General features: G+C 32.6%; 1 protein-coding gene across 5 annotated transcripts; it reads left to right on the top strand.

The window, feature by feature from the left end:
• Positions 1-2,062: 2,062 nt before the first annotated feature.
• On the top strand, positions 2,063-10,225 carry LOC105164473 (uncharacterized). Of its 5 annotated transcripts, XR_016065846.1 has the most exons (7): positions 2,063-2,475; positions 3,451-3,593; positions 3,694-3,896; positions 4,377-4,565; positions 5,755-5,870; positions 8,358-8,441; positions 8,581-10,225. XR_016065846.1 is itself a non-coding variant. In XM_088881307.1 (5 exons), exons 2-5 carry the CDS (start codon positions 3,576-3,578, stop codon positions 5,765-5,767), a joined length of 423 nt encoding a protein of 140 aa, XP_088737433.1. In that variant the 5' UTR covers positions 2,064-2,475; positions 3,451-3,575; the 3' UTR covers positions 5,768-10,225. The 5 variants fall into 5 exon arrangements, 1 of the variants encoding a protein (XP_088737433.1); XR_016065847.1 differs by lacking the exon at positions 8,358-8,441; XR_016065845.1 differs by having other exon boundaries at positions 2,064-2,475; positions 5,755-8,441.
• The last annotated feature ends 1,692 nt before the right edge of the window (positions 10,226-11,917 follow it).

Raw genomic sequence — 11,917 nt, 5'->3', positions numbered from 1 at the left:
TTGGTTAACATGAGTCGGCGTTGATCGGACTTTGTTGATATTGTTTGGTGATAATGTCATTCTTTCCTTTTTTGAGTTTCACATCCTGTACCCTTCTGGTCTTGTATGTATGTGTCTGTTGCCTTTTGTTATACAAGTTTCTCAAACTGCAAGAGAGCAATTTGGTTGTATTTGAATCACCACACTCAACTTTTCTTTTGTTTTCATTCTTTTCTTTTTTTTCCCAGCAATAGAATTAGCATAATAGAGGTATGGACTCTATAAGTTTTACTTTTACAGTGTACTTTAAGCAGCTTGTAGTGTTTTGTTTGCTTTTTTAGCGCAATCTATTGCATTTGATGGATTCACTTTTACGCTGCTTGTGAGGATGTGACAGGAGTATTGTTATTCATGTGGATTATTTATTGCCATTGTTTCTTTCTTGGTCAAGGGGCTTTAAGGGTTAATGGGTTTTTTTCTAGGTTGGTCATAGCAAATCTGCCAGTGGAACAACCCAATAGTTCGATGTCTGCGACTGTAGAGCAGCAAAGGTTATTCCCTTTTCTTAATTTCTGGAGATGTGTAAGCCGTTAGATGTGTATATGATGGTATCATAGATGAATTGTCAAGGGATTTTTTTTCTTTTCATTATGTTACGCTATAAATTCTTTGTTGGTTTTTGAGTTAATTCATTATTATGTTGCAAAGAATTTTTTATTGGTTTATGGATTATATCCAATGCTGAGCTTAAGAGGCCAAACCCTGTATATAGGAACTAGTATGTATGATTTGGATTGATATGCGATATTCATCCAAATTTAATGTTGGAACTTTGCATTTCTTTCAACTTCTGCATGGGATGATCATATGTGTGCATGTTATCATTTGCTATCGATTGTTGACTGCTGACAACTTGAATTGCCTCAAGTCTTAGTATTTAGGGCTAGTTTATTCATATGTTGTCTCAATTATAAATTACTTTTGTTACCTTAGATTATTCCCACTTTTTAATTGCCTTTTTAATGAATTCTAAAAAACTCGCCTATGACTTTTTTCAGTACATGTAAGTTGCTCATTTCTATTTGTTGCTCTACAAAATCCCCTACGTACTTTGAAATTTGGCGTCATTTTACTTTTTAAAGTATAGAGTCCAAACTTGTTATTATCATTCTTTTAATGTTTTTTTTGGGGTAAAAAATTATAATCCATGGATATAAACATGATACGATACGGACATAGTGACACGTAAAATTTTAAAAAATTAGGACACGACACAGTACTGACACGGTATATATGAATATATTTTTTATTATATGTATTTTTAATTTATCGTAAAATTAAAATATGTAATATGAAAAATACGAAGATAAAACATAACATAAGTATGTTTTACATCTAAGTTCTTAAATAAATGTGATTTAAAAAATATACATAGTTGTTTTGCATTAAAAAGTATGTAATGAAAAACTTTTAATAATCCAAATTAATTAAATCATTATGATCATTTCTTGAATTTTTATTAATTTTATTAAAAAAGATTTAATTTTGAGATGCGTTGAATTATTTCTTTCCTTTTTTATGAAGCTTATGACTCTTTTTTATTTGAAGTAGGATTAAAAACCAAAAAACATGTAGCTTTTATTAAAATGTAAATTTTTTTTTATAGAAATCAATTTTGGTGTTATCGTAGAAACAATCACACCACCAAAAAAGAGATTTAATCTATTTAACCACATAATCAAAACAAACGAGCATTTAATATCAATGTATTTAAAATCGCACTGAAGATTGGACTGAATAATTTAATGGGTTAATTGTATAACTAGTTAGATCCGATTAGAAAAATTAATTGACCCAAACTATATTCTATATATATAACAAGTTAATACATTTTATATATAATTAATTAACTTTGTTAAAAGAAATAATAATTAAAAATTAAAAACCAACTACTAAATTAATAACAAAGATGTGTTGATTCACACGTTTCGAACAAATCCATTTCACATTTCATATTTATATTGAGAGAGAGAGAGAGAGAGCTATTTACAAAGAAAAATAATAATTGAAGAAAATACAAAAATATTTTTACAAATTTATCGGTAAAAACCCCCCAATCACCGGTAAATCGAACAAAAGAAAAAATCCGCACCTCCTGAAAAACAAATCCACCGGTAAAAACCCTGAAAAAATCACCTCCTAATCCCACCATTTTACCGTCTCCTCGCCCCTCCATCCACCCATTCTCAGCCTTTCACTTTCATTTTCGCTCTCAAACCACCACTAGAGAGAGGATAGATAAGCAGAGAGGGTCTTGGAATTTGGGCTTTTTTCTCCGAGTGATTAACGCTTTGGAGGGGGTTTTGCAATTTGGGGTTTTTTCTCTGAGTGATTAACGCTTTGGATGGGGTTTTGCAACTTTCTGTGAGATGCAGCGGCAGAGGTAGCAGGTGGCGGACACAACACAAAGAAATCCAAGAAAGAAAAATCCCACTGGTAAACCAAATTCTTGTCTAAATAGTGCTTATTTCGTGATTCTGTGTTAAAGATGCATATATGGGTTTCTTGTACACAACAATTCAAGCACCTTTTGTATGGTGATTTAATTCTTGACTTCTTATAGTTAAAGACGTATTTATCTTGATTACACAAAGGAAGAAATGGTACAACTCTTAGAGGTCTAAAGGTTATTTCTGTTCTTGTCTAAGATTCTTGAAACATTCTCTCTAATTTTCTGTAAATTGAAAGAGGTAAGAGTTTAGTAAACTTTATTTTCAATGAGTTCTTTTCCTTTCTTAGGTTGATGGTGTTCCTCATATGTTTGGCCATTTTGTCAATGTTATGCACATATCTTTATGTGGTTACTTTATGACACATGTGATTAGTTGTTGCACTAATTAAGTTTCGTTAATGGCAAATGTCTGGTCCATCTTAATCGAATGCCTAAGTATTGTACATGCAGTTGTGAAAATAAATAAATCACATATCAGCTTGGCCAAACATCCTCTATTTAGTGCCTCATCTTCTCAGTAGGACATGAAGAATACATTTAGTGCATTGATTATAATAAGATTAATTAGCCGTTTAACTTTTCTCATGCAATGCTCCCATTATGGTTGTAAGCCTGGATATACTTGTTATCATAAAAGAAATATGGTTAAACTGAAATAGACCATCTTCTGGAATTTGTTGACTTGCAGTCTTTTTCCTGTAATAAATCTGTACCTGAAATTTTCTATGCGGTGCGTCAGATTATCCATGATTGTTTTTAGAAATCAAGTATTGGGATGAATAGAGTAAAAATAATTGCATGCAAATAGTCATAGTTTTTTAATGAGCACCCTTTGTATGCTTTCCATAGCTTACTGTTTCTCTAAGTTACTCTTTTTTTCTTGATTATTGCCATCATGACTTACCTTCTCGTGAAGTGATCTTAACTATGCTTTCTTGACTTACTTTGAACTTTTACAGCTTGTATTTGAAGACGATTGCTTATAACAAATTTTCATTTGCAAAGATTTGGCCGATGGCTGTCCAGTTTAAATACGGCAGTTAAATATTGACCGGCAAGGCGAATTTTGGAGTCGGCAATTGGCATGGCTCCAAAAGATATGGTGTGACATAAGAAGATGTATAGCAACTTTATTCCTCATTTGATATTTTTCTGTTGGTTTTTTCTTGAACTGTGTTCTAAATTTATTATATTACAAACAGATATTTAAGAAGTACGTCGAGATAGAGCTGCAACTTGGTAATATAGAACGATGCAGGAAGCTGTATGAAAAATACTTGGAGTTCTCCCCAGAGAACTGCTACGCATGGAGCAAGTTTGCTATGTGGGAGAGATCCTTTGCGGAAATTGAACGAGCCAGAGCTCTTTTTGAGCTTGCAATTGATCAACCTGCGCTAAACAAAAGGTATTTGATGATTGTGTCGCCCAAACTTGGAGGGTGTTTTCTGCTCTCTCACTCACACTATGTTGACACTTCGGTTCGATGCTAGCTTTCATCAAAATGGATCAGTTGGTGGCAATAATTTATTTTACCGGTTCATTATATATGGGTTTATTCTATGTAACTCAAGCACTTACTTCAAACTTTGTCCCGATATATATTAGAAAAAAACATGGTTCTATTTTCTCTCTGCATCTACTGTGCTCATATAGCCAAGCCTCCTGCATATAATGCCATGTCACTAATTACCAACATTGAACTGGTCCTTCGAATCTTTTTGTGTGTATGCATCTTTGAGTTTTTTCTTTGTCAATTAGGATTTTGTTATTTTGTAAGTATTGAATCTGGCCTCTTTTTAAATTTAGCTATATAGCTCTACAGCCTCTATTGTAGATTTAATGAATCAAATCAATGTGTATTGATTTTCTATTTATTCGGTGATAGGCATATATTGACTTTGAAACATCTAATGCTGAATATGAAAGACGAGAGGCTTTTGAATCGCACAAAACATTTGAAGGTGTGGATTAGTTATGCCAAGTTCAAGGCATCTGCTATGGATGAGGGCTTGCAGGAGTCAGACTTGCGGGGAAGTGATTATGAACAAAAGATAAAATGCCTTCAGCGACAGATGTAAGAATGAAATCCTGTAGATTTGTTATTTTCGTTATTGTAATCCTTGTGCCAGTTGTTCTCATTCTTAGTTTACTTCATGGTAGTGAACTAGGCGGTATATACCTGCTTTTCCTTGAAAGCCAATTGTTGATGTGCTATTGCTCTTCTGAGTAGAAAGTCCCAACTACAGTGAGCAGGTTTGGCTGCTCTATTAATTCAACTAGACTCCTGTAAAAAGGAAAAAAACACAAAACTCCTATTAGGAGATTTGATCTATATGAAGCGCATACCAGAGGGGTCATATTAATAGAGTTCAAAAAAGATGTCAAGATATTGATTCACTGTTCCACATTATTAAAAATACAACAGTTCATGTACTTTAATACTAGGAATTGGGCAATGTTTCTCTGTTACTGGACAAATCGAATTCTTATCTGGAACTCATTGTTTTGTAGATGGAGCCAAAACTTATTTGCTGCCCTTCTTTAGCCAGCATTAGAATGCTTATTCATGTTCATTTTCTTTTGAATCACATTGATATTCTTCTGGCAGCTGTTATATTATTATTGCTGTTTGTCGTAAAATATGGGTTTTGCCAGTACCCTGTAAGCTCTCGTACTTCATTTCAATCTTGGAGATATGGTCTTTATTTGGTCCTTCAGCATGTTGCCTTCATCTTGTGATGACTGCTTGCTAAAGAATATTTTGTATTTCATATCCAGAAAACCTAGCCTTATGTTGTTGTTAGCTTTTATCTTCAAGAATGGGAGGAATAGTAACTTAAGTGCGTACAATCCATGTGAATTATATGGGATGAATGTTGCCAGTTATCAGATCCGCAGTAGAGAAATGCAGTTCCTGCAATGCAGAAATGCTGCTGATGGTTTTTCCATCCTAGAATTTTAGCAGGCAAAGATATGCTCAGCAGCATGAATTGAGAGATTTGATGCACTGACTAGGATTCCGAAAATGCAGAAATAAATACTTTTGCATTAGTATGGGAGAAGTTTATACTGTAAATTTCACAGCATGTCTATACAACAATCATTTATTATACCTTCCGTAGGTAGTCATACTACAACACAACTTTTGAAATGACTAATCAGCTTGTGAAATGGGTAGGTGTACATTTCTGTATGATAATTCAACATATATAAATTTCCAATTTTGTTCGACTCCAACAAAGTAACCCGTCCCATTATTGCAGAGTGCTGTTCTAGGAGCAAAGGATTTGCTTAAGCGATCACATGGCATCGATTATTTGCACAGTTGAAGCAAGAAAGGCAGGATAGAGCAAGGCTTCAAGGCAAAAGTTATGCTGAGGTGATCCCGTTACTTATATGCAGTATGTGTTGTAGTTTTAGTTTGTGATCTTCTAGAAGGTAAGTTTCGCAGTTCTCATATGTACAAAAATTTTCTATGCTTAAATTCATCTATTCTTTTAGTTTCTTTAGCTCATCATTTCTAATTAATACATGCTGATAATAGAATAAGATTAGAAAGAGGTGCAAAGCTGTACAAAAATAGTTACTTGTTTCAGAAAAATAAATGAAGATATGAGTGACTTGTGCTCTGTACAGGTTATGAGATATTACTCCTATTGCATTAGATTGACTTGAATGACAATCTTTCTTGTAATAAATTAACAAGAAATTAGAGCCTATTATTCATTGTGACAATAGAATTAGATCAGTCAGGGAATTGCTCTGTTGGAATGTGGATATGTGGGGATTCAAAATTTCTATTTAGGGGTTGACATTTTTATTGAACACCGATCTTGTGAAGGATGTGTCTTGAGAAAAATATGCGAATTATCTTGTGGTAGCACTTGAATTTTCTGAATGTTGTCTTGTTATATCCTTTAGATTAATAGGATATTTTGGTATAAGTCGTGATAAGTAGGAGAAACAAGCACTAGTGGCATATAAAAAAAAATAAGTTGTGTGAAGTGTGTTCCATTGACTGCATCAAATAAACAGTGTTCAAGAATCAACACAAAAGCCCTTTGTGTGAGCTTTTGTACCTAAGCACTTCCATTTAAATAGTGCTGCTGCATCTCTTTTGATTGAGGGCATCAAACATAGTGTGTCCATTCTAGAACTTGCTTGTGTAATACATTTTGAGTCCACATTCTTGTAAGATTGGTGTATGAAAGTGATAAGGGCACTTAGGAAAACCCCATTAACCTGAAAACAGCCTACCTTGACTTCACGCTTAGAAAAACTCATTTGAGCCTTGGCTTTTCTTTTCTTGGTTAAACCACATGATAAGCCAAATTATCCCCTTCTTTGTTATTTCCTCAAGTGACTTTTGAACCCATTCAAGGGATGTTGTTGGCTTGGTTGCTTGTAAATTGACATGAAAATGAGTGAATGAAATGATTCAAGTAGTATACAAGGGTCGCGTTCCTAGCCCCAAGGAAAAGAAAGAAAGAAATGATCAAACAAAAAAGAAAAGAAAAGAAAAGAAAGAAGAAGAAAAAAGAAAAGAAAAAAAAGAAGAAAAAAGAAAAGAAAAGAAAGAGGAAAAGATTCAGAAAAAGAAAGAAAAGAGAAACATGAAAGAAAGAAATGGAAAGGAGGAAGAAAGAAGGAAGGAAAAGAAGGGAAAAAAAAAGAAAGAGGAAAAGGTTCTGAAAAAGGAAGAGAAACAGAAACAGAAAATAAAAAGTTTGAGTAGTTTGATTGTTCATATCACTTGAATCGATTTGAAGGGAAATGAGCTTGGAAGGATGAGCAACTAGGTCGGCTTCACTCCTTTGAATTAATAAGCCACATTCGACCTTTGTTTTTCCACACCTTGTCCTAAACTCCATTACAACCCATGGAAAGACCCTTTGATTCATGCATTAATTCGAATTGCGTTGGTGGAGGAGATTTGATTCACAAGCAGGCCTATGGTAATGACATGCTATGTATTGATTTGAGTGGAACCCAAATTCTCAAACACTTTTGAGTGATTAGAGTGATACCCTTGTGAGAGTGTTGAGACTTGTTTCATTTGATTTTGATAAAGTCAATGGGATACTTGTGTGTTGAATGTTGTGCTACAAGTGCTTGTTCTCAATATTGCTATCTCTTCTTAAACTATTAAGTCATGTTAGTCTAGGGGATATACTTGACTGACATGAAAGGAAATTTGAGGCTTGCTACTTGGATAATTCGTGAATTTTGATTGAGACATGCTTGAGGGTAAGCATGGTTTCAGTGTGGGAAATCTGATAAAATATATTTCAACGCTCCTATGGGTGCTTATTTCGAGTAATTGGAGGGAATTTTATTGTGTATGTCAAGTGTTGTTCAGTAACCCAATTTCCTAGAAGATGGAAGTGTAAGGTAGGTGATAATGTCTTACACATAACAATTTGAAGTTATAAGAGCCAGATTAAATTTTTGTGTTATTGGGCTAGGTGGATTTTTATCTAAAGTTCAAAGCTAGCTTGTCTCATAATTAATATTGTGTTGTCATTTTCAGCCCCTGTATTTATGTTCCTTATAATTAGTTCACTAATGGGATCAAGAGAAGCATTTACGTAAATACTACTTTCCTATTCCTTTTGCCAATCTAGGAGTCCATTTTTTTTTCACCCTACTGAGGTGGAGTTAATCTTAATTGGTTAAACCGCTGCACAAAGAGAATTGCATGAAATTACAACAAAACGTAGAAACCGTTATTGTCCTCTTGGATGATATGTTTAAATTGATTGTACTATTTCTGATAGTGTATATGCTAAAATGTTTCAATATACAACCTCGAGAGTTCCTGGCCTCTGCCATTTTGGGCGGTCTGAGTTGGTTTCTTCAAAAACAGGCTTCTAGAATTCATAATTGGAATAGCATGTGGTGACGTTTCTGAGAACTTCGCAGTCTTTTTTCCCAAGCATAAAGACAAAAGGTAAATTGTCTTTTTTCCTTCATGTTTATAAAAATAATTTCTCTTTTCTATCTTTTTACATTATGATTTTCCATTATTTCGTTCTATTAGATGCATTATTAATTAAATTACGTGTAAAGTTAGCAATCTTATTTTGTAGATTGAATCTGCTCGTGTGGTAGACACTGTACTCTTCCGTGCTTGGACTCAGGTCGAAGTTTGTCACTTTTACCATCCTCTGACAACAACATTGCAACCACTCGATAGGACTTGGCAGGGAATGAAAACACTTGCTGAACTAAGGATGAAAAAAACTTCCAAACAAGGATTCACTTTACACGGTGAGAACATAACTCCTTTCTATCCTACTCCAACCTTAAGAAAGAAATAAAAATGGATCAATACACAAATTGAGTTGTACTTCTACTACAGGTAGATTGTATTTTTAATTGGTGATTTTAAAAATTTATTCTTCAATATGTTTTGTTATTTATTAATGTTTTAGCTTTAGTATTTTACATTTATGCTCCATTTACAACTTTATAATTAAATGTTATCATATGTAGACTAATAAGATAATTTTTTTTCTTAAATGCTATTTAGTATTATTCACCTCATTAATAAGTTTTAATTGACTTAAAAAATTAGAACTACTAATAGTCGTCTTTTCAGTTAAAAGCTACTAAAATTATATTTAGGTGGTAGTAGTACTATGATTTTATAACTAATTCTCATTTATTAATAAAAATAGTCCTTAAGGGTATAAATATCTTCTCACACTTTTATCTATGTAGTGTAAAGGAATTTATGATTATTAGATAGTTTATTTTTCTATTAAAACTTTGTCTCTTGACAAATTTTTATTTGTTATTAAAAAGAGGATTAAGTTATCATTCATAGTTTTTATGTATAATAGAGACATAGATTACTTGATTTTATTTGATCAAAATATTGTTCATTACTCTGTGTGTTTGATCAAAATATATATAAAAAATAGAGGTAATCCTTTTATCTTTTGATGGCTCCTTTATGCATTTTGTTATTAAGGTCGGTATGTTTCTTCATCGTTCTAAAAACAAACTCTTGATTGCAGTTTCTGATTTATTGTCTTTGCTTTCCGGGTGCTAGCTGATACATAATTGAACATGTGTACAAGTTTCTGAATATTTGTGCCTTCAGCATGTTTATGGAACATGACATTTCCTTTGATGATTTTGCTTGTTTGCAGCTTCTGATTTATTACCTTTGCTTTCCTGGTGTTAACTGATACATAATTGAACATGTGTACATGATTCTGCATTATGGAGTAGGTGGATAATATATTTTTCACAAATGTAATCAATAACTAAACATACTTATATTTCCTTTTGAATATATCAGATGATAGAAAACCATAACAAAGTAACTGTTAGTGATGTTAAGAGACCCTAATTTGAAGGTATGTGGTAGTTTTGATACATTACAGTTGAAAGTTATAGGAGTCAGATTCAACTATTGTGTTATTGTGTTTGGTCAATTTTTTTCCTAGATTGTTATGGTACTCATTTTCACCAGAACTGGGATTGATGTGTTTGAATCCTTGTATGGATGTTAAAAAGATTGTGCTACTTCTGGAGAGTTCGTGGCCTCTACCACTCTGGGCCATGTGAGTCGGCTCCTTCATAAATAGGCTTTTGTAACTCATAATTGGAATGACATGTAGAGAGGTTTTGGATAATTTTGTAGTTTGTTTTACCAGCATAAAGACAAAAGGTAACGTGCCTTGCGGCATTGTATGGTCTATTTATGCATTGTGGTATTTGAAACTGTTTGTGTTCAACACCTTGCTGCCAGACTTTCTGAATTTGTTCAGGTGTTGAAACTCTATTGTTGCTCTCCATTCTTCAGCTTTTTGGTGCTTATGTTACACATTCAACTAAAATATAACCTTGTAAGAGTCCTAGGTTATTCCAAAAAGAGTTCTAGAATGTAAGATGATGATTGCTAGGTTGCTAAAAAAAAAAGACTTACGTTTTCCTCCTTTTCCCCCATACATTGTAAAGCTATTAAAATTATTACTGTATTCTATCTTTTTACATTATGATTTTTCAATATTTTCATTTTGTTAGATGCATTATTAATTAAATTACATGTTACTTGGCAATTTTATTTTATAGAATGAATCTGCTCGTGTGGTAGACACTGTGCTCTTGCGTGCTTGGACTCAGGTCGAGTTTGTTGCTTTTTACCATCCTGTGGAAACAACATTGCAACCACTAGATAGGACTTGGCAGCAATGAAAACAGTTGCTGATATAAGGATGGAAAAAACCTTCCAGTGCCCGTCAATAAGGATTCAGTTTACTTATAACTCCTTTTCTTTCCTACTCCAACCTTAGGAACGAAATGGAAATGGATTAATAAACAAATTGAGGGGTACTTCTAAATTCTAATAAAGAAAGATTGATAACTTTTTATAGGTGATTTTATAATATTTATTCTTTAACATTTTTTGTTATTTGTTGAAGTTTTAGCTTTACTATTTTATGTTTGTGATAAATGTGATAAATGTAGACTAATAGGATAAAAAGATATTTAGTATTAATCACCTCTTTAATAAGTTTTAATCCATCTTTCGTTAAAAACTACTAAAATTATATTTAGTTACTACTATCCTTTTATAATTAATTCTCCTTTATTAATAAAAATAGTCTTTAATGGTATATATCTTCTCACACATTTATCTATATAGTTTAAATCAGGTAGTTTCTTTTCCTTTTTTTTTTTTAAATCAGGTCTTATTTATTATTAAAAAAACTATTAAGTTATCATTAACAACTTTTGTGTATAATATAGACATAGATAACATGATTTTTTTATCAAAATATTGTTCATTACTCTCCTTTTATCTTTTGGTGGCTTTTTTATTCATTTTGTTATTAAGGTGAGTATGTTTCTTCTTCGCTCTACACAAAACTCTTGTTTGCACTTTCTTATTTGTTGTCTTTGCTTTTCGGGTGATAGCTAACATTATTAATTAACATTACATATATATTTTTACCAATCTGATTTTATAGAATAAATCTACTCGTGTGGTAGACATTGTGCTCTTTCGTGCTTATTAATGGTCAAAGTTCCTCATTTTACCACCTTCAGAGAACAGCATTGCAACCCCTCGATAGTGCAGGGACTGAAAACAATTGTTCAAAGGAGGGAACAAAACCTTCCAGTCAACAAAGATCACGTTACACGGTGAGAACATCCTGTTGTCACTCTTTTTATTCCTGCTCCAACCTTAAGAAAGAGACATAATTTGGTTAATATACAAATGGATTGTTTCATTTATTGGAAATAGTCCTTAAGTCTATAAATGAATTTTTAACACTTGTATTTATATCTTTAACAAAAAAACTCTATTTTTTATTCCTTCTCCAACCTTAAGGAATCATTTGCATTTTGTCTCTAAAGGAATAATTTCAATTTGGGACACCAACTCATTTTTGTTCCCATGTTTTGATC

The sequence above is a fragment of the Sesamum indicum genome, linkage group LG6, assembly GCF_026168435.1.
Source record: "Sesamum indicum cultivar Baizhima isolate 11 linkage group LG6, ASM2616843v1, whole genome shotgun sequence".
Taxonomy (NCBI): Eukaryota; Viridiplantae; Streptophyta; class Magnoliopsida; order Lamiales; family Pedaliaceae; genus Sesamum; species Sesamum indicum.
This window is presented reverse-complemented; position numbering and strand designations above follow the sequence as displayed.

What these genes read in the sequence shown, in the direction of transcription:
- LOC105164473 (XM_088881307.1), top strand. An exon ending in CAACCTGCGCTAAACAAAAG is followed by an intron (nt 3,897 to 4,376) that starts GTATTTGATGAT and finishes ATTCGGTGATAG; the next exon opens with GCATATATTGACTTTGAAAC.